The 27,538-nt window shown below is 53.1% G+C and overlaps 1 protein-coding gene across 1 annotated transcript; it reads left to right on the top strand.

The window, feature by feature from the left end:
- The first annotated feature begins 12,620 nt into the window (after positions 1-12,620).
- OXTR (oxytocin receptor) lies at positions 12,621-26,906 on the top strand. The gene is made up of 2 exons (XM_029243734.1): positions 12,621-13,677; positions 26,415-26,906. The coding sequence occupies exons 1-2, from the start codon at positions 12,750-12,752 to the stop codon at positions 26,660-26,662; spliced, it is 1,176 nt and encodes a 391-aa protein (XP_029099567.1). The 5' UTR covers positions 12,621-12,749; the 3' UTR covers positions 26,663-26,906.
- Positions 26,907-27,538: the final 632 nt, after the last annotated feature.

Genomic DNA, 27,538 nt, shown 5'->3' with positions numbered 1-27,538 from the left:
TGTGGGGACATATGTATATGTGTAACTGATTCACTTTGTTGTAAAGCAGAAACGAACACACCATTGTAAAGCAATTATACTCCAATAAAGATGTTAAAAAAAAATGAAAGGACATCCCACAGAGTGGGAGAAAATAGTTACAAATTGTATATTTGATAAGGGACTTGTATCCAGAATATATAATGAATTCTTAAAATCCAATAATAAAACGACAACCCAATTTAAAAAATTGGCAGAGAGTAAATAGACATTTCTTCAGAGAAGATACACAAATGGCCAGTGAGCACAGAAAGGATGAAAGGACGCTCAGTAGCATTAGACATCAGGAAAGTGCAAATGGAAACCACACTGAGATACTACTTCACATCCAGTAGGATGGCTAGAATCCAAAAAGAGCGATGTTACCAGTGTTCTCAAGGATGTGGAGAAACTGGAACCCTCATGCTGTATTAGTGGGGATGTAAAACTCCTCAAAAGTTTCAAGAGAGTTATCATATGCCCCAGCAATTTCACTCCTAGGTATATGCCCGAGAAAACTGAAAATACATGTCTATACAAAACCTTTGCCAGGCGTACCGTAGAGGTATTGTGGGTTCAATTCCAGACCAGCACAATAAAGTGAATATTGTAATAAAGCGAGTCCCGAATTTTTTGGTTTCCTAGTGCATATAAAAGTTATGTTTTAACCTCTTGAACAATGGAGGGGTTAGGGGTGCCGACCCCCTGTGCACTCGAAAATCTGTCGTTCAGGGGTCAGCTCTACATACCTTAATTAAAAATGATTGCTAAGAAATGCTAGCCGTCATCTCAGCCTTTAGTGAGGTACCATTGTTTTGCTGGTGGAGAGTCTTGCCTTGATGTGATGGCTGCTTGGCTGATCAGTGTGGTGGTTGCTCAAGGGTGGGGTGGCTCTGGAAATTTCTTAAAATAAGACGACAGTGAAGTTTTCCACATTCATGAACTCTTCCTTCCGTGAATGATTTCTCTGTAGCATGCAGTGCTGTTTGGTAGCATTTTACCCACAGCCGAACTTCTTTCAAAATTGGAGCCAGTGCTTTCAGACCCTGCCACTGCTTTATCCACTAAGTTGATGTACTCTAAATCCTTCGTTGTCATTTCAACAGTCTTCACAGCATTTTCACCAGGAATAGACTCCATGTCAAGAAACCACTTTATTTGCTCATTTGTTAGAAGCAGCTCCTCGTCTGTTCAGGTTTTGTCATGTGATTGCAGCAGTTCAGCCACATCTTCAGGCCCCGCTTCTATTTGTAGTCCTCTTGCGATTTCCATCTGCAGCTCCTTCCTCCAGTGAAGGCTGAAACCCCTTCAAGTCATCCAGGAGGGAATCAGCATCTTCCAAACTCCTGTTAATGTTGGTATTTCGACCTCTTCTCATGAATCAGGAGTGTTCTTAATGGCGTCTAGAATGGTGAATCCTTTCCGGAAGGTTGTCCGTTTACTTTGCCCAGATCCTTCAGAGGAATTAGGTTAGGGAAGCTCTGGGGAGCCAGGCTTTGCTTCGAGGTTCAGTCCCCCTGCCTGGAGCCTCATTTGGATGCCGTGGTGGCCGTCCCCTCTCTAGATGCCCTGGGTAGCTGGTGGGGGGGCCTCCCAATGCGCAGCTGTCTCTAGGCCGGACAGGACCCCTGGGTGCTGCAAAGCCCACCTGGGAGGACAAACCAAAGGTCAGGCTGGAGGAGAAAATGAACAGAGCCCTCACGCTACTCCCATCCCTGGTGGGTGGCTTGGCAGGGAGGGCAGCTCCCCTTCTGTTTGAATTGACCAGGCCACTTAATCATCTTTTCTTTGAGTCTGAACTTCAAGAAGCTTTTCAGGTGCAAGAAAGCTGGTCGAAGCCTGGGGCAGCTCTCTACCTGTGGGTAGGGTAGGTGTCCACCTGCTTCTTCTCTCCATTCTGAAAGTTAGTTAATTTAGATTAGAATTAGGGGTTAGGCTAGGTCTAATTCAGGGTGAAGTTAATTAATTTAGGTGAAACATTCTCCCCCAAAGGCGACCCCGTGTAGAAGCATGTGACCTGGGTTTGGAACTCGCCCCCGATGGATTTCAGCCACTCCCTCCCACGCCTGCTCGCTGTGCCTGACCAGGGAGGGGTATTTTGCAACCCGAGCTGGCATCAGAAGCCCCTCTTTAAATGCATATCCCTCAGGTAGGGGAAATGCATGAAATCTCTAATCCATCATAGAAATAAGTGAATCTAAGTGTTTCTTCGTAGAATCCCAGATATTTGGGGACAGGATGGGAAAGACAGGGCTCCCTTGATGTCCACTTGTCCCTGGACCTCACACTGTCCCTCCACAAACATTTAATAGACACTGTTGAACATTGCTCTTGCGCCAGGTGCTTTGTACACACAGTCTTTTCTTTAACTGAGGTACAGTTGGCACACAGCACTGTTTCAGGTGTACAGGGCAATGATTTCACTTAACATTCAGCACAGTCTTATCCTTACAGCATCCATTCGAGGAGGGCCACCTAGTCATATTGTTACAGCTGAGGAGGCTTCCTTGTTCCCCCTCGTGACCAGGCGGCCACACTGTCAGTCCCAGGATCTGCACATTTGAGACAGCCGTTGGTTCATCAGCCAACTCATTGCTCACGTGTCTTGGGCACGCACAGCATACTAGGCACAGGGGCCCAGTGGTGACCACAACCAGACCTGGCATTACCCAGAAACCCACACAAATGTACACGAAATCACACCCGTGGAAGGTGCTAAGGAGGAGGGGTCTGCAGGACGAGTGGTCCTGATGGAGTCAGGAAGCTGTGGCGGGTTGGCTGGGGTAAGAGGCATGAGCAGGAGGTCGCTCGGCCACGGTGTGTGGGCAGTGGCTGAGGCTCAGGGGACCGGAAAGAGGGTGGTATGAAACAAGGCTGGTGTAGGCAGCAGGGCCTGGACCACTCGGGCGCCCTGGGCTGCCTTAAAGCCTTTGGTCTTTACCCCTGGGGGCAGGGGGAGGACATTGAACTATTTGCAGCAGAGGATGACGTCATCACAAGTGTCATTTTAAAAGGCAACTAGCTGCTATATGGAGTGCAGGTGGGAGGGGACAAGGGGGTTGGCAGTGTCCGGAGTGTGTGTGGCTGGCAGCTTGGAGTGGAGCAGTGTTGTGGAGATGGGGGAGGGGGAGACAGCTTCACAAGATACCTAGGGAGTAAGTCAGATAGTCCTTGGGATGGAGAGAACCGTGCGAAGGGTGGTGGGCGGGTGGGTGGGCTTCATGGGCCCACGGCCCCTCCGTTAGCTCAGGCTTCTGTCACTTTCTTAATCAACTTTGAACAAGGGGCTCTGCATTGTCACTTGGCACCTGGCCTTGCAAATTAGGTGCCTAGACCTGCCCTGGGGCTGGAACTGGGGCTCTAAGCCCCCTCCCCCCACCTCCAGGTGGTCCAGAAGCAGCTCTTCTGGCGCAGGTGGTGCAGGCCCTGGACCTGGAGGGCTCACTGCCCCGAGCCATGAAGCTGCGAACAGGCCAGAGCTGCAACCATAGGGGCCTGGCCCTGCAAGGAAGCAGCAGCAAGCGGGGCCAGTCCTGACCCCATTCTGGAGCTCACTTTTATTCTCTAAAAAGCAGGGAGATGGCGAGACACGATTTCTGGAGTCCTTTTTGGCTCAACATTTAATGTCTTTATGATTCTCCTGTGTCTTTGTTCCGATTTCCTGCGGCCTCTCCATATGCTGTGCCGGCCCTCAGGACTGCTGGGATGTGTATGTAGACGCTGGCTTGGAGGGGCTCCGCAGGGCCCTTGCTTGTTCTCTCTGTCACTTCTCTGTCACGCTGTGCCTGACTTCCCACCGTTAGAGAGAAATGTACCGAGATGTAAAAAACAAACAACAACAAGAACAGAAAACCACTTCTGGGAGCAGTGATACTTGTGGCCGCTTTCCGCTGAAATCTCTGTGCTGTGATCTTCACTGGAGAGAGAGGACAGACCCCCGGTGACAGTTTGGCCCAGAGCTGGGCGGTGCAGGTCCCCAGGGTGGGCCAGAAGCGCCCGGCTTGCCAGGGACCGTTTTGCTGGCCAGGAGGACATCTGAGCCTCTGTTTCTGCAAGCTGCATGCGTCTCCACTGGCCCTGCGGCCTGCAGAGGTTTCTGTTCTCATTTCTCAGCGGTTTGCTCAGTACTTCGCGTCTTGTTTAGGATGTGTGGTTTCTTTAGGACCAACACCCTTGGCTCCTAATCTGGGACCTTGGGCTATAATGTTGGGGTGTGATGGATGTGGGGGGCACGTGGTGAAAACGCTCACTAACGTGGTTTTCGTGCCCTAGGCCTCTGGTTCACTCAGACCAGGGTACAGTGAAGGGAACCTTGAGCTCTGTGGCTTGGGGTGCAGAGGACAAATTCCAGCTCAGTCCTCTGGGCGTGGCCACTGGTTCCTGACCTGTGGTCCCCAGACTCCTGGGCATCCTTGTAGGCAGCGGCCACATCCTAGCTCCTGTTTCTTGGATGTTCACCGTGCACCAGGCACCATCCCACCTCTTCTTTCACTGAAGCTTCCTGAACGCCTCACTGACGTGGTGGGATTGTGTATTTTCCCCAAGTGGCACAGCAGCACTTTTAGTCACACATGCCTCCAGCACCTCACCGCTCCCTGCAAAGGACAAAGTCTGTTCTCCTCCTCCCGAGCCTGGGTGGGGCTTCGTGACTGCTTTGTGGGGCAGAATGTGGCAGAGGAACGCGCTGCGACTTCTGAGACTAAGCTACAAACGGCGGTGTGGCTTCTTCTTGGGTCTCTGTCTGTCTCTCTCTGTCTCTGGCTCACTGTCTCTCTGTGTCTCTGGCTTACTGTCTGTCTCTACTCTTTCTTGTGGTGCTTGCCCTTGGATCCCAGCCACCATGTGGTGAGGCAGCCTGGGAACCCACGCACAGGCCTTCTGACCCACAGCTAGGACCCTGGCCAGCATCGGATGCTCTGCGGGCAGACAAGCCTTCACAAGCCACAGGGTGATGATTCCAGCCCCCGGCCTTTGTGTTGATGTTGAACAGAGCAGAGACGAGCTGTCGCCGCCAAGTCCTGTCCAAGTCACTGTTTCACAAGCAAAGGGCACATCCACTCTCTAGCACCCTGGTCCGTAGCTCCAGAACACACAGTTTTCAGAAAATGGGTGACAGACCAGGAGGGAGTCAGAGATCTGGTCTGATACCAATTAGCGGGGCAGTCTTAGGCAAATCACTTAATGTCATGAGCCTCAGTTTCTCCATCTGTGAAGTGGGCAAGGTATGGGATTTGATAGTTGGAGCAGTGGGACACTCCTAGCAGGGGAAGGGGCTGAGCAAGGGCGTGGAGGTGGAATGCACGGGAGGAGGGGGTGTTGGGAGACCTGCACTGCCCCGGGAGCTATGCCTGGTCCAGGGAGCAGGGCGGTGTCGGTGGAGGGGAGGCCGACAGGATGGACCAGGGGCTCGGAAGGGGCCGCGGGGTGGGATTTGAAGCAGCCTGTTAAGAACTAGGAGTTTGGTGTCTGTGCCGTATTGGAGAGGTGGCTTGGTCAGCGGGGCACGTACTCAGCACCCCGAGCCTGGTGTCCCGGTCTCAGCTCGGCTTCTGATTCGTTGGGTGACATTGAACAATGTCACCTTCCTTGTTCCACACCTCAGACTCATCCTGTGTGAAATGAACGTACACGTGTGTCTGTGTTCCTCATGTCCTAAGGCTGTAGAATTCTTGGGGTCCTGCCCTCGCGTCGGGTGTCCTGGGTCAGCTCTGGGAGGCTGCTCATTCAGGAAGAGGTCCTGCACTCGGCTCGCCCCAAATCCCAGGCTGCGGGGACCTTGGCTGTCCCGCCCTGGTTTGGTGCATCCGTCTTGTGAGGACATGTTGCTGGAGAGTGGCCTTTCTAGGACGCTGCTGATGAAGTGTCACCAGCACCTTACAGGTGGGGGGAAGCTGCGTGCTTGACATTGCAAGGGGCTCCTCTGCCTTTCCACTGGCTGCCCAGCCCCACTCAAGCCAGAGCTGACTGGGGACGCTGGGGAGCTCACCAGCATGTGAGCCGGGGGGCACTTTCCATGTGCAGGAGGGGCAGAGAGTGGAGGCCGGAGGTACTTCCATTGGTCTGTGATGAGGCTTTTGGAAACAGAGTCTCTCTTTTCACATTGCAAAGATAATCCCTATGTACTACGAGAATCAGAACATACAGGTAGTAAAACTAGTCAAACCACCCCTATGTGTTTGTCATGTACTGCGGGGACAGTTCTCCTCTTCCCTTCCCTCTTCCTTCCCTTCGTCCTCCTTTCCCCCCTCGTCCTCCCCCTCCTCACATGGGTGCGCGCGCGCGCACACACACACACACGCGCGCGCGCGCGACCATTCCATGTCAGTTAGCACAGATCAATTCTGTCGTTTTTCCCCTCCACGTGGTTTTTCACTGGATGCACATCCAACAGTCTTCCTCCGCTCATCCCTTGTGACCGTTACCAGCAACGCCTGATCAGAGTCTGTGTACCTATCTCTTGGCATTTTTACAGGATTGTTTCCAGGTTACCTCACTAGAAGTGTTTGCTGCTGTGCCCAAAGGTAGCCATGTTTTTAAGGCTTTTGATACATCTTGTCCAGGTTCCTTCCAAGGAGGCTCTTCCAGAGCACAGTCGTGGCAGCGATGTTCGAGAGCCTCAGATCCCATGAGGCACCCTTCTCTTTCACTTTCACCAGCCTGAGAGGTGAAAAGTGACGTTTCAGTTGCTGAAGCCTCCCTCTCCTGGCCGAGTGCGTTAGCGTCTCCCTCACCGTCCGTACTCGGTCCTTCTGCTAGTGTTTACCGAGTACCTACTGAGTGCCTGAGCCATCGGTGGCACTGAGCATGCTTCATCACACGGTCTGTTTGTGCTCGCAGCTCCGCTGTGTGTGTTTTGCTCACTAGACCTAGAGGATGATAGACAGGGAGAGCTGTGAGGAATCTCAGAGATTGTCCAGTACCCTCATTTTTAGGGGAAGAACCCAAGGCCAGGGAGTGTGGGGACTTGCCCTTGGCCACACAGGGCTGTGCATTCCTGGTGGAATTGTAACTCGGGATCCCAGTCCTTCTGCTTGTCTTGATTTTCTCATCCAGCTCAGGGTCACTGGTTGGTGGAGTTCACCTCCCGGCTCAGTGCTGCCATCCAGGGTCACCCTGCCGGGCACACAGTAGGTGCTTAGCAAACTATTTACTGAATGAATGCTTGTGCACAAGAGAGCACAGAGTGCGCTCTGCCATGGTGTGCTCAACATCCCAGGAGGAAAGTCAGACTTCCATAAAGAAATGCCCCCCCCCCTTTTTTTTTTTGAATGGAAAAGGAAAATGAGAGGGCTGTTGGAATTGGTGGAGGTGGGGAGACAGGGCTGCCTGGGGCTTGGGACAGGTTTGCAGTCGGAGCTGTCAGGTCACTGGAATTTCCCTCAGGTTCTCTCCTCCCACCAGAGATGGACTGATCGAAGCGGGGCAGGGGGCGGTAAGGCAGACAGGAGAAGAGCTTTGCTTCCTTCGTGTGCCCTGTGTGAATCTGGACTGACTCTCCAGTGATTCCAGGGGACTGTCTCAAGTCACCTCTCTTACCTCCGTGCGGTTCATACCCAACCCCCTTGCCAACCCCTTGCCTAATCACCGGTCATATGTCTCCCTCAGGTAAAACACTCAGGCCGCCAGGCACTCTGGTCACCACAGCGACCAGGCTGGGGGGCTAGTGCCTGCCCCTGGCTAGATCTGCCTCAGGCTTTGCACCAGCCACACTGGCCTTCTTTAACCAGCTGTGAGGCCTGGGGCAAGCCCCTCCCCCTCTCTGAACCTCAGTTTCCTCCTCCGTAGAATAGACATCATGAGAATCCCAGTCATTCTGTGTGCTGTGAAGAGAACACCCGGGTTTAAGTGACTCTTGGCTCCTCTAGGCCCTACTTTTCCAAAAGAAGTCACATTCCGAAGCCCCTTATTCTCAATAAACCTTTTCTTCTGCCCAAGAACAGCCTACTTTAAAAAAAAAAAAAAAGAACACCCTGCTTCTATTCCAAGCTCCGTTCCTTCCGAAGAAGGCCTTTTCTCTCTGGTCATGCCTTAACCTAGGCCACTGGTGTCTGCAAGTGGAGAATGCATGTCTTGACACTAGTTCCTTAATAGGGGCTGAGTTGTCACATCCACGGTCAGTGGACGTGTTTGTGGAATTGGAAGCATCGCACTTTGTCTCTGCCATCACTCCCTCTTGGGAAGAATAGGGAACATATCTGAATAGCACACTTTGTCACAAAGAGCCCTCTTTCAGCCGGATTTCCCCAGAGAGATTGTTCCGGGAAACAAAGGACGGACTGAGCCTAGTGGTTAATTTGCTGAGGGGTGTTCTTGGGTAATCCAGCATTGTTCTCTCAGCACATTGCTATTGACAGGTATGTGCAATAGGAAAGATCATGGTAAATATATAAAGGACTGTGGTGTGTGGGACTTATTCTAGGCACTTAACACAGCACCGGGGAGACTGGACATGTTCAATTACAGGTGAAGTCTGTAGTCAGGCACCAGCGTTTCTGAAAATGGGGATTTCTCAGTGGGCTGAGGTGGTCAGGGAGGGCTTCTCTGAAGAGGTAAAGATCTCAAATTCTCATCACACCAGTTGGGGTTCAAAGGAGTTACTTTCCTTGCCTGGCACAGTCTCTCTCTCTCTGTCACACACACACACACACACACACACACACACACACACACACACACACACACACACAGTTGGTCTTACTGAATTGAAAAGACACAAGAGTTCGATCTGGAAGATGAATAAGATGGAGGTTGATTGGATGAGAAAATATATTTTCATAGGATGGTCCTGGGGTGAGGATTGTCAACGTGAGAAAACAGCTTCAGATGTACAGGATTTAACGGTTTGCAAAGCACTCCTCACGTCAATGAAGTCTTATTTCCTCACAGCCCCATGAGGTCAGCACCCAGGGAAAGTGAGTCTCAGAGGCTCCGTGACTTGGCCACAGAGGTAAGTAGGTGGTAAAACCCAGGCTTCCGCGTTTACTGCTGCAAGTTCACAGCGCTTTCCAAGATTAAAACATGTTTTCCTCTCTCCACGGAACAGAGGAATGAAACGTATGTTGAGAAGCGGCCTAAAACGATGCGGGCCGGAGGAAGTACATGAGAGTTGTAAGCTGCCGCCCTGGCCCGGCCTCATGAACCTCCCAGGCCATCCCACATGCCCTGATGTTCCTGCATCTGGACAGCATTGGTAAATGTAAGGACACCAGGGAGCAAGTTTGCTGGCAGCAAGGTTATTGCTAGGATGTGTCCTCTGTCTTCATGTCTGAGTGTGTCTCTGATGCTGTCCTGTGCTAGCAGCCCCAGTGGAGACTGAGAGATCATTGGGGCGGGAGGGGGGGTAAGGAGTGGACTAAATGCGTTTATGGCTCATTTCTACCCGGACTAAAGAGCAGGGCCACCTGGGCTTGGTTGGACCCATCTCTAAATAAATGTACCAGAGCTGGAAAATTCCAAAGATGCTAGAACTCAACATCCAGTTCCTGGAGGTAGGTGTGGGTACTGGACAGGTCATCCTCTGGGTGGGAAGATTCCTTAGGTGGCCTGGTCCACTCAAGAGTGACACTGCCCATGGGGATTTTTATTTCTTCTCTCCTTCCCTCCGTCTCTCCTTCCCTCTGTCCTTTCCTCCTGCCTTCCCTCTGTCCTTTCCTCCTGCCCTCCCTCTGTCCTTTCCTCCTGCCTTCCCTCCCCTCCATCCTTCTAGAGTTCAGTGGTCCAGGAAATCTGCTCCCTGAAGGCAGCTCTCTTCCAGGAGAAAGAGGGGCAGGCTGGCCTCTGGATGCCATGTTTTCTACCCTGAATTTACCCATCAGGAGTGCTTAGGAAAAACCCCTCCTCATCCCACATGGAGCGGGGCAGATGTGTTTTACTCGGTAGAATTAAACTGTCAGATGGCACAGATCATCTAATTCCAGAAAACCAGAGGGATGAGATCTCAGAGATAAGCTATTCTGACCAGCCCCCTCATTTTACAGATGGGGAAACTGAGGCACAGTGAGATGGTCAGGATCACTTAATCCTCACCTGAGTGGTCTGTAACTTTAACCTGTAATTTATGTGACACTACTATTATGAATACTATTAAAAACAAGACATCCGGACCAAAATGGAGTCACTTATGCTAAGCCTCAAGTCACCAAACTGGGATTTAACTTAAATATAGTTTTGGCTGTCCCAGAGATGGAATTTTAAACCAGTCAAGCAGGAATCACCTGATCAGCTCGAGTTAGGTAATCTGCTTGCTTGACCCCTGCCATCCTCTATAGGCAAAGTAACCTTGCAATGACCAGTCTGCTCTTGGCCTAGCATAACTTCCTTGTTTCCACTCCCTTCTGCCTATAAAAGTCTGTCATTTTGTACAGCTCCTCAGAGCTCCTTCATATGCGCTAGATTGGATGCTGCCTAACTCACGAATCATTGAATAAAGCCAGTAAAATCTTTAACATTTATTCAGTTGAGTTTTGTTTTTAAACAATATTATGACACAACTCTCTAGGGCAAGAAAAAGACAACTTTTGTCTCTCACCGCTTCACGGTGGTGCCGAAATTCCCAGGCCTATCCTGGAATGCTCTCTCACCTAGAACCCTGCCTAGGCCCAGGATGGCAGCAGTGGTCTCTTCCCAGGATGTCTTGACAGAGAGCTGTAATTGTGGAAACCCTGTCCTTGGCTAACTGTATTCGAGCCACAAGATTAAAAGAGGGGTAAGAGGAATGTCAAGAGGAGATGTGCATTTAATAATTTTTAAAGCGCCTTGTCCACTTCTGAATCCTCACTTTGTTTTCCTGCCTTAATTCTTGGTCACTGTAAATTACTTCAAAAAATGATTTTAGAATAGAAAAAGAGCTAGGAGTCAGAGAAGACGTCTTTAACATTTCATATTACTTTGACACTTTTTAGGATTTTAATTTTGAAGCATGGCAAAGAGGCAGAAATGGCTTTGGGCCATAGACGAGCAGAATCACTTTAAAATGAAGATAGTTTTTTTTTGGCTTGAGATCTTCCCGTAAAACTACCTGAAGAATGAACACCTCTCCCAGTGCTGATTGGAACAGAAAGTATTTCTAATTCCCTATGAATGAAAATAGGAACAAAAGTATTCCAAAGCAAGGACATAACTTGAATTCAGAGCTGAATCCATTACATCAAGCTCCGGGGAAGGGGTAGGTGGGGAAGCCCTGAAGTTGACCTGATGATTGGGAAATACCAGTTAAATGCTTTTGTAACTTCATCACTGTCAACAGGAAGACACTGCTATCCAAGCCTCCCATTTGCCTGAGAGTCAGGAGCTTCTAAACCAAGAAAGGAAGAAACCAAGCGGATTATTTACGAGCTCCTTCCCTCTTGCTGCTTGAAGCCGCTGTGCAATTAGCCTGTTTGTTACCGCGCCGGGGCAAGGCTGGGCGAGTTTACACCGCTCGGCGGGGGTCGGCAAGGCCGGCCTCCCGCGCCTCCTAGCGGGCCTGTGGGGTGGTGCAGCCCGTGCCACCCGCTGCAGGAAAGCGGGCCACCGGCCGGCAGCGCCGCGCCCTGACGCCGTCTGCGCGCACAGCCTCGGCAGCGCTCTTCGCTCGCCTCCAGTCCCTATCCAGCGACCAGTCAGGCTGCGGGCGAGGGGATTCCAGCCCAGGATCCAGAGTCCGAGCCCTCAGCATCCTATCACACTGGGTACCGGCAGCAGCCACCTCAACCTGGGCCGGGAGCGCAAGCGGCTTTGGAGCTGTCAGCGGCGGTGCAACTTCCCCAGGGAGCCAACTTTAGGTTCGCCTAACGACTCGGTGCAGGTAGCTGGGTCCTGCGCACGGGTGGACGGAATGGCTGGGGCTGGTGGGGCCCCTGGGACGCGGGTGGAGGTGGTGGGGTGCTTTGCGATTCTGGTTCCTGGAGGCGCCGCCTCGCCCGGCTGTCGGGGGCCAAGACACGTGTCGAGTTCCCGAACTTTCCAGGATGCTGGGCTGGGGAGGAAAACCGCGAGAGGTGTCTAGGCCAGAGCGGTACTGGGAACAGCGTTTGGGCGTTCTGGGTAGTATTGAGCCAGGAGTGCCTCCAGGATGGACCACTGGACTGGGTTCCAAAGAAGCAACTGTTGTGGAAGTTCAGGGGTGGCTGGCTAGGCATTTTAGAAATGGGGGGGTTGAAGGGGGCTGGTCCTGAGCTGGGTTTCCCAGGCAGGTGGCTATTTGGGGGGTCTCCGGAGGGAGCAACTGGAGTAGGGTTTACTAGGAGAGGTGGCTGTGCTGTGGGTTCTGGGGTGTGGGTAGCTAGTTGGGGGAATCCCTAGGGGAGGTGGCTGGCTTAGAAGTCCCAGTTCCGGAGGAAACTGATTTTAACCCTCCGTCTCCGTCTCCTTCATTGGAAGCGACTTTCTCAAGGAACTGCGGTTCCGGCATTCCCGCTCATTTCGTGTCTCAGAGGGAGGTACCTGAAACGGGGATTTCTAGGGCGGCGGCTGAGCAACCCCAGGGCCGGCGGTTGTGACCCTAGTCCTAGATGATTTGGGGTTCCTGGGAAGGGGACAGCTGAGCCGCACAGGCGTCGGCAGAGAAGCGTGCGTTTTCTCACGGCCCTCGGGGTTTGTTTCAGAGGCCCATCCGTCAGATCGCTCCGCGGAGTCTCAGGGAGTGGAACCCAGGAGCCCCCAGGCACGTCCGGGCTGCGCGTCGGGCCCCGCCCCGCGCGCCACGCCTTAAAGGGCTCGAAGGCCTGGGGCGCACGGCGGCGGCCACCGTCATGGAGGGTGCGCTTGCCACCAACTGGAGCGCCGAGGCGGTCAACGGGAGCGCGGCGCCCCCGGGGGCCGAGGGCAACCTCACCGCTGGGCCGCCACAGCGCAACGAGGCCCTGGCGCGGGTGGAGGTGGCTGTGCTGTGCCTCATCCTCTTCCTGGCGCTGAGCGGCAACGCGTGCGTGCTGCTGGCGCTGCGCACCACGCGCCGCAAGCACTCGCGCCTCTTCTTCTTCATGAAGCACCTGAGTATAGCCGACCTGGTGGTGGCGGTGTTCCAGGTGCTGCCGCAGCTGCTGTGGGACATCACCTTCCGCTTCTACGGACCCGACCTGCTATGCCGCCTCGTCAAGTACCTGCAGGTGGTGGGCATGTTCGCCTCCACCTACCTCCTGCTGCTCATGTCGCTCGACCGCTGCCTGGCCATCTGCCAGCCGCTGCGCGTGCTGCGCCGCCGCACCGACCGTCTGGCCGTGCTCGCCACATGGCTGGGCTGCCTGGTGGCCAGCGTGCCGCAGGTGCACATCTTCTCGCTGCGCGAGGTGGCCGATGGCGTCTTCGACTGCTGGGCCGTCTTCATCCAGCCCTGGGGGCCCAAGGCCTACATCACGTGGATCACGCTTGCCGTCTACATCGTGCCCGTCATCGTGCTTGCCGCCTGCTACGGCCTCATCACCTTCAAGATCTGGCAGAATTTGCGGCTCAAGACGGCGGCGGCGGCGGCCGAGGCGGCCGCGGGACCCGAGGGCGCGGCGGCGGACTGCGCGGGGCGCGGGGCTTTGGCCCGCGTCAGCAGCGTCAAGCTCATCTCCAAGGCCAAGATCCGCACGGTCAAAATGACCTTCATCGTCGTGCTGGCCTTCGTCGTGTGCTGGACGCCATTCTTTTTCGTGCAGATGTGGAGCGTCTGGGACGCCGAGGCGCCCAAGGAAGGTAGCGCTGGCGGGAAAGCGGGAGGAGGGCGCGCGGCGGGGCGGGGCCGTGGTCCTGCTGCATCTGAACGTCCAGGGGCCGTTCTGTTCTGGGGGCCTCATGGGGGGATTTGAGTCATGGCCCCGTCATCCGCTGGCCTAGTGATTTGGGGCGTAACTTCCCTGAGCCTTGACTTCCCTTTCTGTAAAATAGCAAAAATGAAAAAAGTACTAGCTCTCCCCAGCAGCAGGGGAATGAAATGAGAAAATGCACGGAAAATCCCTAGCACAGTCTTTGGGCTACATATTTGGTTCACTATTATGGACCAGGAAACTGAGGTTCCAGTGACTGGCCTTTTCCACCTGCTTAGCGGAGCGGGGGAGCCGAGTTTCCAACCCAGGCCCAAGCTCAAGCTCCTGCCACGTAAAGTTCACTTAACGTTGAGCTTCCACTTTACGTTCAAGTCAACCTGAGCCCGAGGTCTGGTTTGGATCAGAGCAGCGGGAGGTGGGCGATTGGATTCCTCCCCAGCAAGTGCTGAGAAGCTGCGGGGCGGGGCGCCGTCAGGGTGCGGAGGCTAGTCCTGAGCCCGTCGCCCAGTGGAGACGGCGAGCTGTGCCGCGCGGAGGTGAGTACCGCGGGGACGGCGGGCAGGCGCGGGGCTGGCGGTGCTCAGGAACAGAGATGGCGCTTCTCCTGGGGTGGGGGGCGGGGACGGGCAGGGAAGGGAAAGGGGACGCAGACTTTCCCATTTGACCGGGGAGGCCGGGGGATTTCGGGAGGCGGCGAACGCCCTCTCCAGATTGAAGGACTGGGAGGTCAGGGCTGAGGGTGGCCGGGAGACCGGGAGGAGAAGGTAGGTAGAATGGAAGGCTTTGTGGGGAGGGATCTTGGGGGAGCAGAGCGCCTCGGGTCCGACTTGTAGCCGTCGCTTTGCGGCTGGGACCCCCAGGCAGCTCCCGCCTTCAGCCTTCACCACGGACAATTCAGGTAGCTCATTAGCAAAGAATAGGAGGGATGATCAGTGGTGGTGAATGACTTACACCTTTTGGTTTGAGGGTAAGCACATAACACTGCGCTGGGATGCCCGCGGCTCAAATGCTTGTAAGGAAAGACCCGAGGGGTTTGCTTTCACCCCTTCTGCCCTTGAGATAGCGCAAATGTCCCGTTTCTGGATAGAATCACTATTGCTAACAGTAGTCTCCAACACAGCCTTTCCGTGGAAGCTGAAATCTTCCTTCATGCAGTTGGATAACTTTGCTTTGCTCTCTTCCCCAAACCACAGACTCCTTGCTTGCCCCAGCCGTCCCAGTTGGCGTTTGCCTTAGCGGCCAGAGCAGTTACCATTCAGCATTTATTGAGCAGCTGGGGTGTGCCCGGCTGGGTGGTTTGCAGGTGAGGATTGCTGTGAAGACTCAGCAAAGCCAGCCTGGCTTCATGGCGCTGCCCCGGGGACACCTTGCAGAAGGGGTTCGGCGGTCCAAAGAGGGGAGGCACTGGCTCCAGATCACACAGCAAGTGGGAGGCAGACTAGAGCTGGGGTTTCCTGCCCCCACCTCATCCCTGCAGCACCAGGCTTCTTTTGAAGGGCACATGACTAGGGAGTTGGGTTGGGCAAAAGCCAGTAGTGGGTGTTTCTAGACAAGGCATCAGGCCATACCTGTTTCCTGGGTGGGATCTGAAGAGCTACTTGACCCAGGTCTTGAGGAGCTCAGACACCAGCCCTTAAGGAAGTGAGACCCTTAGAGCGGCTATTGGGGAGACTTGGCATCTAGGCCTCCCTCCAACCTTTACTCACTGAAGGGTCTTCTTCCCTCTCCTTGCGCTCATCCATTCTGCAGCTGGTCTGCTTCTCTCTCTGCCATCCCCTCGCCTCTCCTGTTCATTTTCTCCCTGGTGACTTTTCTCCTCCCTCCCCCCTGCCTTCGGCCATGACTGCACCTGGGCGCCTCCTCACTTTCCTCCCTAGAGAATGAGTATGTGGTCAACGCAGATCATGGTCACTCAGTAAAGCTTAGATCTTTTCTGCACTTGAAAAGCTTATCGAACAATTCATTTTCCTGTCTTAAAAACAAGATACAGGAAGAGAGAGCGAGAGGGAGTTCCCAGCTAAAGTGGGGCCAGAGGCATTTTGGGTACATGTGGCCACCTGAGGATTTCAGGGGGGGTGGTTGGGGGTGGGAGGGGAGACGTGCAGCGGAGACGGGCTTCTACTCGGGCTCCAGGAGCCTCAGGTCCTGTTTCTCTTTGCTCCTTTCCTGGTTCAGGGGAAAGGGTGGTGGCACGTGAAACAACCAGGTCTTCCGGGTCCCCCTTGGCATTCTGCCTTGGCTGCTCTGAGGAGAGCACAAACGCAGACGACAGGAGAGTCCTGATGCCGCTGCTGCCAGCACTCCCTCCCTGAGTGCTGTCAGGAGCGGGCTCCCGGCTCACCGACCACAGAGGACTTGGGCACCTGCCGCTGGCCTGGTCAAGTCGCGCCTCGGCCTCAGGGCTGCAGGGTCCGGGGATGTGGGCTGAGCCAGAAGCACGCCTTGTGCCCACTTGGCCTTAACCTGGATAATTACGAGTAGCAGGCTGGGATCAGAACAATTGCGTTTACAGTCACTTCAGAGACGTGACTCAGTCTCGAGGCTCTGGGCAAGTAGTAAGGAAGGAACAAGACAGGGACATTCGAGCTACTTGAGCTTTTGATCAGCAAAGTGGAATTGATGCACAGCCCTCACTTTCCTGTCCAGGAGGAAGGGAATTTACCAGAACACAAACTCTCTAGATCAGGGCCCCTGGCTCTGCTCATCTCCTGGCGAGTGGAAATCCAGGGAGCCCTTGTGAACAGCGAGACATTCTTCCCAGCAGCCCGGGGGCAGGCAGCCTCAGGGACGCAGGAGTGGGGCCTCGTTCCTGCTGTCAGCTTCATCACGAAAGCCTCTGGGCCAGCGAGCAGCTCCTTAACCCCTGACCATGGGTCGGGGCCAACAGGGCGGCTGGAGAAGTCACACGTGTCTTGGCAGCTGGCCTCGTGGCCACCACAGGACTCCAGGTCCCTCCTTCCTTAGGGTTCCCTCCCCCGCAATTCCCTCGAAATCCAGCGCGCTTTTCCCATCTCTCCCCTTGAACACCTTCAGTCACACCAAGTTCTGACTTTGTGGGTTTAGAGCTCACCTTGTTCCAAAAATAATTTGAGGGGGGCCCAAAGATTCGGGTGCCACAGCAAGATAAAATGGACGTGAGGAAGCTGGGAAGAACGGGGGAAAAGGTTAGAGAAATGGTAATACAATAATAGCAATTATGAAGTCTCCGTCCGGGGCAGGGGGTGAGCTGCACGTGGGGCTTCCTTTCATAAGAGCCAAAGCAAAGAGGAGAACTCTCAATTTCAGTATTTGCATTGTTCAGAGAGAAAAGTAGGGAGAGAAGAAAAAAGCAAGGGGAGGGTTGTGGTAATGTAATGAGCCCCCCTCCCCACACCCCGTTTCAGAGCAGCCACATGCTGGTAGGGCCCTGCTTTGGTGTGACTGGTGACGCTGCAGAAGGAGGGCTGGGACCAGACAGGTTTGGACAAGGGACCAGGGCTGGCAGGTTTGGACAAGCCCCGGATGGAACTTTCAGGATCGAATTGCACAGCCAAAGATTTGGCACTGGCCTTTTCCCTTGAACTCGGTGGAACTTGCTTTGCTGCTGGTCCCAAGGAGTCTGACCCCGGAGTGGTTCTCAGGGAGGAGATGAAGATGGATGATGGATCCATTTGGTGGAGACCGCGGGTGGGCGCTGTAGGTTCCCAGGTCCCCGTGCAGGGAAAGAGCAGGTGTTGGAGCCACGTGACTGGCCTGTGTTTGGAGCCCGCCCTCCCACTTTCTCCTGTGTGTCCTCGAGCAGGTGGTCTCCCTTCTCTGAGCTTCAGCTTCTTCCTCCTCTCTTACAATGAGGATAGCAAGTCTATTCGTGGGGCTGATACGAGGGTGACATGGTGTGACCCGTGGCACCTGGGGGGGCCACGTGGTCAATGTCACTCTTCTCTCCTCCCCCCATTCTAGTTGTTAAATGTTTTGTTTGCCTTCGTGGGATTGACTTTGAGAATCTCGGCAGGGATTTGAGCTGGAGGAACTAGACGTTTTTCTCTTGAGAGCCTGGGTGGAGGGGCCTGGCGTGGTAGCAGAGTCTGCTGGACGGTAGGCGGTGTGTCCGGGGAGGTTTAGTATGTGGAGAAGCTCGTGAAAGCCAGAGAGCTGGACTGTGAGCCTTGTCACAGCGGGGGCACCACCTGTCCTGTTCACTGGTGTGTGCCCAGTACCCAGCACAAGGCGGGCCACCTGTCCGAGCTCAAGCGGTGCTTGTTGAACAAATGTGTAGGGTATGGGAAGAGGAAGGTGCGCGTTACGGGACTGGGGTGGGTGTACAGAGCTGGACTCAAGAGAAATGAAAGCTCTCTAGGCAGCGCTCTGGCCGTAGGGTTGGCTACTTGGTGAAGAAGTGAGCACCCCAGCACTGGGAGCAATCAAGCTTCTGCCCGGGAAGGTACCAGGAGGAAGGTTGAAATGCACAGGAGGCCTAGTTTTAAGTGTTTCCCCCGTCTGTGAAACGAGCTTGCCAGCACCTCCCGGTTTTTGTGGAACTGTGGCCCCTCCAGTGTGGCTGCCCGCCCACCCTGCCTTTCCAAGGACACTATGCCCGAGGTGTGGGTGGACCACATACCTTGGAGCGGCCTGCTGGTCAGGCGACCTGACGATAGGGCAGAGAGCAGAGCCCAAGTCCACTGTGTGGGCTGCTTTGTGCATAACTCCAGGGGGTTCCATTTAAGGAACCTGAGAATGAGAATGGTCTGTGAGAATGGTATTCCTAGGAGCTGTGCATTGCGCAACCTGAACAATTGGGCAAGGCAGCTTCATCCAGTTCTGACTCTCGTGAAGCTTTCCCTGTTGCCCCCACCTGAGGGTCCCCTTCCTCCTCCAGTGCGTTCATTCTATAAGCAGTGATTCAGCGCCTCCCAAGGGTCCTGTCCACACAACCTCTGCCTCAATTTGTCCTCCTATGAGGAGGGTTGGCAAGGACCCCTCCCCAGTCCCTCCCCTGCCCTCCTGTGGCCAGCAGCTGGCACACGCATAGATGTGGGACAGTGAGGCCAAGGTTGGTCTCTGGGAGGGACGCCCCCAGCTTCTGCCGGGATGGTTCTGTCCCCGGGTGTGGCCAGATGGAGCAGCAGCCGTCCCCCTGGGTGGCTGACTGGAACTGTCTGGGGCTGTTTGCTGGGGTTAAGAATAGGGTTTAGGTTGTGGGCCGGGTGGAGTGTGCTGGTGGCACAGGGCCTGGCATGTAGGAAGTGCTCAATCAATGCTTTAAAAACAGAGAAATTTCAAGATGTTTCAGCGTCCTGGGGTCAGTGCGTGCAGCTGAGGGAATGCAGGCTGTCGTGAGCTCAGGAGCAGTTTCACTGAGGGGCTGCAGCCTTTGTTGAGTGATGGCAAGCCCGGGGATGCTGGGAACAAGGGCATTGTTAAGAGGTCAAGAGAAGTTAAGGTCTTGCCTGGAGGAGACAGTAGGAGGCAAGGTGGGGAGGTTCTAGCTCTGGGTTTGGAAACCCAAGGGGACCCTTGCATGAGGGACGGGCGGGAAGGAGGTGTGACCAGGCGGTCTTTCGTGTCCCAGCCCCTGATTCCTGGTTCCGGTGATCCTGATTCCTGGCCACTGAGGGGCACCCTCTGCCAGCACCTTCCTCCTTACTCTACTGGGAGCTGGCACCTCCCACCCTTTGCCAGATGCTGCAGTACCACGGGCCTCTGCCCTCCACGGCCCATGCCTCACACTCTAATGGTCACTCCTACTCATTTCTCTTTCTTTCTCTTTCTCTCTGCCTGACCTTGATATCTGACTGTGAACTTAATTTCCCAGAGGGAATTGCATTTGAGTCCAGTCATCTTGTTAGGGGCCCATCTCCCATGGTCAGGCAGGGAAATTGTCTTTTTGCTTTTCCAACATACTAGTGTCGGTGGCTGATTTATCAGGACTTCCTGTCTGCTAATTTCATGCTCACTTCAACTTAGTCCCTTATTGAACATTTCCCATTTTCCAGTTTCTGCTAGCAGCCAAGGACAGAGCCACAAATGAGACACAGTCCCCAACCACAGATTATTAACATGAATAATGACAGTATGAAGGGATGATGCTGTGAGAGAGGTATTCGTTTATCAAGTACTGTGAGTGCCCCCAGGAGGCATTTATTGATTCAGTCTCCCTGGGAAAAAATCAGGAGGATTTCAGAGAGGAAGCAACATTTGCAAAAGGTTTTGAAGGGTGAGTAGGAGCTGGCTGTGCAGAGAAGCAGATGCACATTCCCTGATGAGATCATTGAACAGTTACTTTATTTTCTTTCCCTGTATTGGAGGAATACTTGTCATGCTTCAGTGTGCACACAGATCACGTGGGGGAACTTGTTAAAGCGCAGATTCTGATTCAGTAGGTCTGGGTGAGGCCCATGAGTCTGTATTTTTAACAATTTCCCAGGTGATGCCTGTGCAGGGCCCCTGCAGCTGGCCTGTTGACTGCACATTGAGTAATGAGGCTTTAATGTATCATCTCTGTGACCAAAACATGTGGCTTGCCTTTACACGTGTGGCCCAAGTTGGCGGCAGGGCCCTGTCATTCTCTGAAGGGTAGAGAAGGGCTGGTTGTTCACAGGAAGCCCCAGCTCTTCTGCTTCTAGGATGTGGTTATTCCTCAGGTCTTGCCCGGTGGGCCCCACATCTCCCCAGAGCAGTGACATCACAGAAGACCATTTAAAGCTCTGTAGCCCACGAATTTAGCTCTTCTTCCTGACCTTACACATGGTGAGATCACACATCTGTGACTTCTGCAATTCCAGTGTGGTAAAATGGTGGTCTTTTCAAAGAAGGTGCCATGGAATACATGTTAGTATTCAATCCTTATGTAAGTGCACATTCAAAAAACATTAAAAAAAAAAGCCTTCTGTACACCACAACTCCCAAATTCTCACGTAGCTCCTAAAGGAATAAGGGATTTAGATTCCTTGTGAGGGAGACCTGCTTCAGGATCTGGGCGGCGGGGAGGAGACCTTGAACCAAGTGATTGGTTTGTGGAGTGAGAGCCTCTTAGGAAGGTGGATGAGCTTGACCGGATTCAGATGAGAGGTGTCAGCTGAGCCACCGGTCTTTGAATTGTATGTGACACGTGTTCGTTGCCTCAGGAATGGCGCAGCCGGAGAGGCCGTGGCCAGGTGCCCCATCAGCTGTTCTGGGCTAATTTGAGCCCAGGGTGACGCGATGGTGACGGGCGGGGGCAGTGCCGGGAAATCCGAACAGGGGACTTCTTCTTGGGGCTTGAGTAAAGCCGGGTTGGTGGGTGGGTGACTGCTGGGGGCACCCTGTCCTTGCATGGCCCTCGGCTGTCCACCTCCTCCGTGAGTGAGGGCGCCAGGTGGAAGTTCAGCATGGTGTCTTTGTCCCAGGGGTAAAATGCCCAGCAGGGGACGTTTGCCGTTGGCGCGTGGCCATTCCCGCTCAGTCCTCTGCTTGGCACGTAGGAGCCCCCACTTGAAGATCACCCCTAGTCCCCAGCCGTGGGCCCCCCGCCCCTCCCCGAGTTCTGCAGCTCCCTGTTGACTGGAGGGCCTGTCTGTGCTTCTCTCTTTCCCACCTGAGTTTGTAAATCCCCTGAGGGCATGTCCCCAGGGCCAACTCGGTGGCTGGCACTGAGTGGAACACCGATCTCCTCATTTCCACCCCCCTACCCCCTGCCCCATGCCCTAAGCTCAGGCCAGGCAGGTGTGAGGGCCGATCCCTGGCCCGGCGCCTCCCACTCGACCTTCCTTCTCTGCCAGGACCAGAGAGAGCTTTTAGCAGGCCCTCAGGGCTCAGTCCTGGGGGACAAGTGTTCCTTTTACCGAATGGAGTGGAAGAGACGGGTGAGAACCAGCTCTCCTGGTGGAGACCCTGAAATCCCGCTCTTGCACATGGTTGCAGCCCCCGTCCCTTTTGGGTTTTTCCAAAACGGACTATCTAGAGTTCCTTTGGGGTCATGTAATCCAATCCCAGGGCTCCGGGTTTTCATTTTGTTTTGTTTCATTTTTTTAAATTTTGAAGTCGGGGAGAAGAGGGTAAAGGACAGTTTCTTGAATCAACGTTAGATTAGGAGTCCCCAACCTTGGGCGATAAAAAGTTATACACAGTTGATCATATTTCGTATCTGTAAGTAATAATACGATAACTTGAACAAACACTTTGCCGTTTACAAAGCTCTTTCACACTTTTTTTTTTTTTTTTCAATTTTCTCCACATCCTTGAGGGCGTCACCTCCATTTCACAGATGAGGATATTAAAACTCAGACAGTAGATGTGGCTCAGAGAAATGAGTGGGTGGGAGGGGGGTTCACACCCCACGGGTTTGCGTCTGGATCCTCTGTGAGGGGCTCCCCAGTGGCCAGACCCCCGCAGGAGGTGCTGGCTGCTGACCACACCTCTCTTGGATGAGTCTGTCGATTCTGGTTTCCAGGGCCGCCTGCTATCCACACTGATGTCACCGTCGCTCTGCTTTATGGAAAATGTGGCTGGGGCCATTGTTGCCGGGAGCTTGGTAGCTCTTCAGAGCAGCTGGCACACAGGCACGGGGCGGACCTTGGTGCCCTGGTGTGCAGCAGGCACTGGACGTGGGCTGCCTGGGACAGGGTGTTACCTTCTGGCCCCAGGTGCAAGGTGGCCGAGCCAGGGTTTGTGGGAGGTCTGGGTACTTAAAAGTAAAGGCATCACCCACTTCTGCTTCTGGTGGTGTGGGGAGAAGTGAGTTCAGCTTACCCTGTGGGTCTGCCCCTCCCCTTTTTGAACCCTTTCCTTCTGCTTTTTAACATCTTCTCCTACAGGCATTTAGATCAAGGATTGGCTAACTTTTTCTGTAAAAGGCCAAACAGTAAATATTTGAGGCTAGCAGGATATAAGGTCTCTGTAACAACTACTCAGCTTTGCCCTTGTAGTGCGAAAGCTGGCATTGACAATACATGAATGAATGGATGTGGCTGTGTTTCAGTAAAGCTTCATTTACAAAAACAAGCAGCAGGTGGGGTTTGGCCCGTGGGCTGTTTGCTGGCCCCTCGTCCAGACCAGGAGACGTTTCTGCCAGGAAGGATGGTGATCTGATAGGAGGCAATGGGTTTCCCCTCCCGGATTTTAAAAGACCATTAGGGGACTTCCCTGGTGGCACAGCGGTTAAGAATCCGCCTGCCAATGCAGGGGACACAGGCTCGATCCCTGGTCTGGGAAGATCCCACATGCCACGAAACAACTAAGCCCGTGCGCCACAAGTACTGAGCCTATGCTCTAGAGCCCGCAACCCACAACTACTGAAGCCCGCGCGCCTAGAGCCCGTACTCCGCAACGAGAAGCCACCGCAATGAGAAGCCCCAAGCACTGCAACGAAGAGTAGCCCCCGCTCGCCATGACTAGAGAAAGCCCGCGCGCAGCAACAAAGACCCAACGCAGCCAAAAATAAATGAATAAAATAAATTTATTTTAAAAAAAAATAATATAAAAGACCATTACTGGGGAGTGGGCAGTGCTTAGCCTCCGAGGGCGCCTACATCTGTTTTAGGAAAAGAAAGTTGCTCTCTGACTCTGTCCTTGAAATCATGTGATGAGGGCAATTGCCCAGTCAGCCCATGTCGCTGCTTTGGGAGTGAGGGGATTTGCTCACTGGAACCAAGCTGACTAGTAGGAATGCTGACCTAGCTTTAAAAGACATCCAACTTCATTACTTTCAGGTGGGAACACAGGGTGACTTGTGTGTCCCTGGGGAAGGCAGTTTCCTTCTCCGAGCTTCACTTTCCTCATGTATAAAATGGAGATGAGACCACTTTGAAAACTGTTCCGTTCTGTGCAAGCTTGAGCCGTGATTCCCATGGTTGACATTGCTGCATTGTCATATGCCCCCTTGGAAGCAGCATCATGAAATGCCAAGGACGACGCTTTCCATCCTTTGTTCTGTTCCTCTCCTTCTTCAATTCCAGGAAGCCTTTCTAGCCACTGCAAAGGGCGATGTTATAGCCTAAACAAGATAAAGTAAGTGCAGAAAGTAGATGAGGTGCAGTTAGTCCTTGTGCTCAGAAACCGTCAATGGCTCCCCAGTGCCTGTAGATTTAAGTTCATGCTCAGCCTGGATTCAAGGTCCTCCTCCTCAGCCTTGCTCTTTCCAGTTTCCTCTCCTGTGAACCCACCCCCGCCCCCAACTCTGGCAGCCCCTGAATGCTGTTGGACAGTCTCACCTTTGTACCTTTATTTCTGCAGCATCCTTCCTTTGAAATGTCCTCCATAGCCTGTGTTTTATTCCCAAATAGCTTGAAATTCCACTGCTGGGAACCCATGTCTTTGGTTGGTTAGGATATTGCCACACTTTTTAAAAGTCCAAATGTGCCCTTAGCATTTGGCAACTTGATACAAGCAGGTTCAGCTTAGAGGGTCATACTTCCCCGAGAGCCAGGCCAGGCCGGTCATTCGTGTCTGTGGCCACCAGGTGGGGATAGAGGTGCTGGCCGTGGTCCCAACTCCTCCCATCCAGGCTGGCCACTTGGAGGTGGAAAAACTCGGGCGGGGCTGCTCAGGAATTCATTAACTGTTTACTTTTTTGTGGTTACTGTTTCTGTAGGTTGTTTATAAAAAATAGGATAAATAAGTTAAAAGATCCAAATGTCAAGAGTGAGACGAGTAACTTTCATGAATAGCTACGATAATGCCTTGTAACTGTTCAGCGAGGTAAAACATGCTGCCTTTCTGTTCAAGTGAGAACTGCATCCCCGGCACGTCCTTCTACCCATTTCACAGCTCTGTACGCCTGTGTTCTTCCCTTGTGTCTGGCACTTTACTTCTCAATGCCTTTAAAAAAAATTTTTTTTTAATCTTTTTACCGCGCCGTGAGGCATGTGGGATCTTATCCCCCGACCGGGGCTCGAATCCGCGCCCCCTGCACTGGAAGCACGGAGTCTTAACCACTGGACCACAAGGGAAGTCCCTCGATGCCTTTTTAAATTTTGACTTTTATGTGTTTATTTTGTCTCTTTCATTTTATATGTTTAATTATAACTTTGAGATATTTTTAGACTTTGTGATATTTCACCAGGTTTCTAAACTTAAATTTATCCTTTTTTGCACATGGAAATCAAATATTTTTTTCCATTCTCTTTCATAGAATTCAACAGTACTGGCTTCCCCCCACCCCACCCTTCACTTATCTTTACTATTTTAGTCTAAGGATTAGATTTACTTTCTAATCCTTTGCTTTCTAAACATTTTCGTTTGCAGGACTTGTGGACTTTGCATGTTGTAGCTTTCTTTTGTTCCAGCAGGTGCACCAGGTAATTGGAGCAGACGATGTTCTCAAACTTGGGTGTGCGTCAGAATCCCCTGGAGGACTGTTTAGAGCAGATCATTGAGCCTCACCCCCAGGAGTCTGATCCACTAGGTCTAGGGTGGGGCCTGAGAATTTACACTTCTGTCAAGTTCCCGGGTGAGCTGGGGACCCCACTTTGAGAACCACTGAATTCCTCTTAAACAATCACCCTCCCCCTTTGGTGCTTGGAGACGTGGCTGACAGACATCTCTGTGCTCTGTCTGCGTCCACGGTGGCATCTAGATCTTGCAACTCCAGTTGGCCTGTGAGAAATTCTTTCCTGGATTGAGCTCTTGAATTCTGGAGTTCTTCCTTGAAAACTTGTTGCAGAAAATATCGGACTAGTGGATTTTCCAAGCCTTCTTGCAGTTACCGTTACTCGTAAGGGTGTGGCCGTGAACAGCATTCTTGGGAACACCATTTTCCGTGTGGGTTTCTGGGGGGGTGCCTGTGTCCTCCTCTGCCACTGGGAGTGTGTACATTTGTCAGATTAAGGCCATTGAAGGAAACCCAGGCTCCCCCCCCACCCCCTACTTGGAGGTACTTAGAATTAGGAATTTTTCTTCCTATCCCTGAAGCTTAAATTTGTGACAAGCAATGTCTTGAAGTTGATTTCTGATCATTAATTTTACCTGAAATTCAGTAAGTCCTCAGTGTAATAGCTTCTGCACAGCGCCTCCCATAACTTTAGTGTCCCCTTCTCCTGCACAAGCCTTATTTGTCGGCTGAAGCAGTGCTCTTAGGCGTATCTTCACAGAAACGCTTTCAGTGTCCTCAGCTGTGAAGGCAGCACACGCTTTCTTGTCACTGCGCCTTTGCCCGTGCCGTTCCTTCTGCCCGAAGCGCCCTTCCTCCCTTCTCTGCCTGGGAACCTCCTAAGCGTCCTTCAGGTAGCACGTGCTCTTTCACCCTCGCAGTGTTCCCGGGAGATCTGGGGACTCTTGTTATCCCCGTTTAAAGGTTAGGCAACAGCAGTTTCTTGGGGAGTTAAAGTATTTGTTGCTGGCGGAGCTAGAATACAAACTAGGTCCGGCAGCTTCTGCCTCTGAGCTCTTGGATACTCTGAGTGGGAGGCAGTCGATACTCGCGGGGTGAGTGATGAATGGACGGGCAGGCGGCCGTGCCGATGGAAGCCCGTGGTGGGTAACCTTTGCTTGGGAGAAAGGACAGGGAATGTTCCAGGGCTGGGCTAAGCTGGGGGAGGCGTGGGGGGTAGGCTGAGTGCACGCCCAGAGCATGGATATGGAAGGCAGGCAGACTTGGTCTCTTTAGTTCTCCGTCTTGTGACTGGCCTGTGGCCTCTGTTCTCAGGAGGTGATGCTTCATGCCCCAGCAGTGATGCCCTGTTCTCCTTTCTCCCCGCCCTCCCCACCCTGCAGCCTCGGCTTTCACCATTGCCATGCTGCTGGCCAGCCTCAACAGCTGCTGCAACCCCTGGATCTACATGCTCTTCACGGGCCGCCTCATCCACGAGCTCGCGCAGCGCTTCCTCTGCTGCTCGCCCAGCTGCCTGAAGGGCCGCCGGCCCAGGGAGACAAGCGTCAGCAAAAAGAGCAACTCGTCAACCTTTGTCCTGAGCCCGGACAGCTCCAGCCAGAGGGGCTGCTCGCAGCCATCCACGGTGTGACCGGCAGGGCCAGGACCACCCCTCTTGGCTTGCATTGTACAACAGGGACAGTCTGGCCATTGGTGGTCGTGTACGTGTGTGTATAAGGTACCTTTCAGTTTGTGCCCCTCCGCACCTTGTGGGGGCTCGAGCGGGGTGGGGAAGTGGTCTCCATGGGGGAAGGTGATAGGGTGACTCAGCCATCAGCCGAGCCCCGGATCTACCCTGGGCTCCCACGGGTACTCCTGCTGCCCTGACCCCACTGTTGCATCTGGCTGCTGGATGGGTTGTGGTTTTGTTTTGTTTTGTTTCCCCTGGACCTGTAATTTCGCTCCAGTATCTTTTTACTCCTTTATCCTGGGGTCTTGTGAAAGGTAGTAAGTATAGGATCGGTGGCCAGATGGGTGCGGAAGCCAAGTGTTCTGAGCTTGGGATGAGAAATGGGACCTCGATGGCGATGGTGCTGATATCCTCCTGGCCTCAGAGTGCTTCTGCCTTTGAGTGGACTCGTGCTAGCATCCTTGAGCACCAGCTTGTCAGATGGTGGCCCTAGAGCAGGAGATTCTCTTAGGAGACTGTCTGGCACAGGCAGCCGATTAAAACTTGGGTTAAAAACGTTTAAGAGGAAAAACATGCTTAAGAAGCTAATACTTTAGAAGCAGTTGGGAAAGAAAAGGAAATAAAAGACATCCAGATTGGAAAAGAAGTAAAACTCCTTACAGATGATGTGATTTTGTATATAGAAAATTCTAAGGAATTCATGCACACACATGCACACACAAACGCATTGGAACTAATACATGAATTCAAGGTTGTGGAATACAAGGTCAATACAAAAATCAAGTGTATTTCTTTACACTGGCAATGAACAGTATGAAAATGAAATTAAGAAATAAT

The sequence above is a fragment of the Monodon monoceros genome, unplaced genomic scaffold (assembly GCF_005190385.1).
Source record: "Monodon monoceros isolate NGI ecotype Baffin Bay Population unplaced genomic scaffold, NGI_Narwhal_1 Super_Scaffold_3, whole genome shotgun sequence".
Lineage (NCBI taxonomy): Eukaryota > Metazoa > Chordata > Mammalia > Artiodactyla > Monodontidae > Monodon > Monodon monoceros.
The sequence above is the reverse complement of the archived record's forward strand: the minus strand, read 5'-3'. Positions and strand labels throughout refer to the sequence as shown.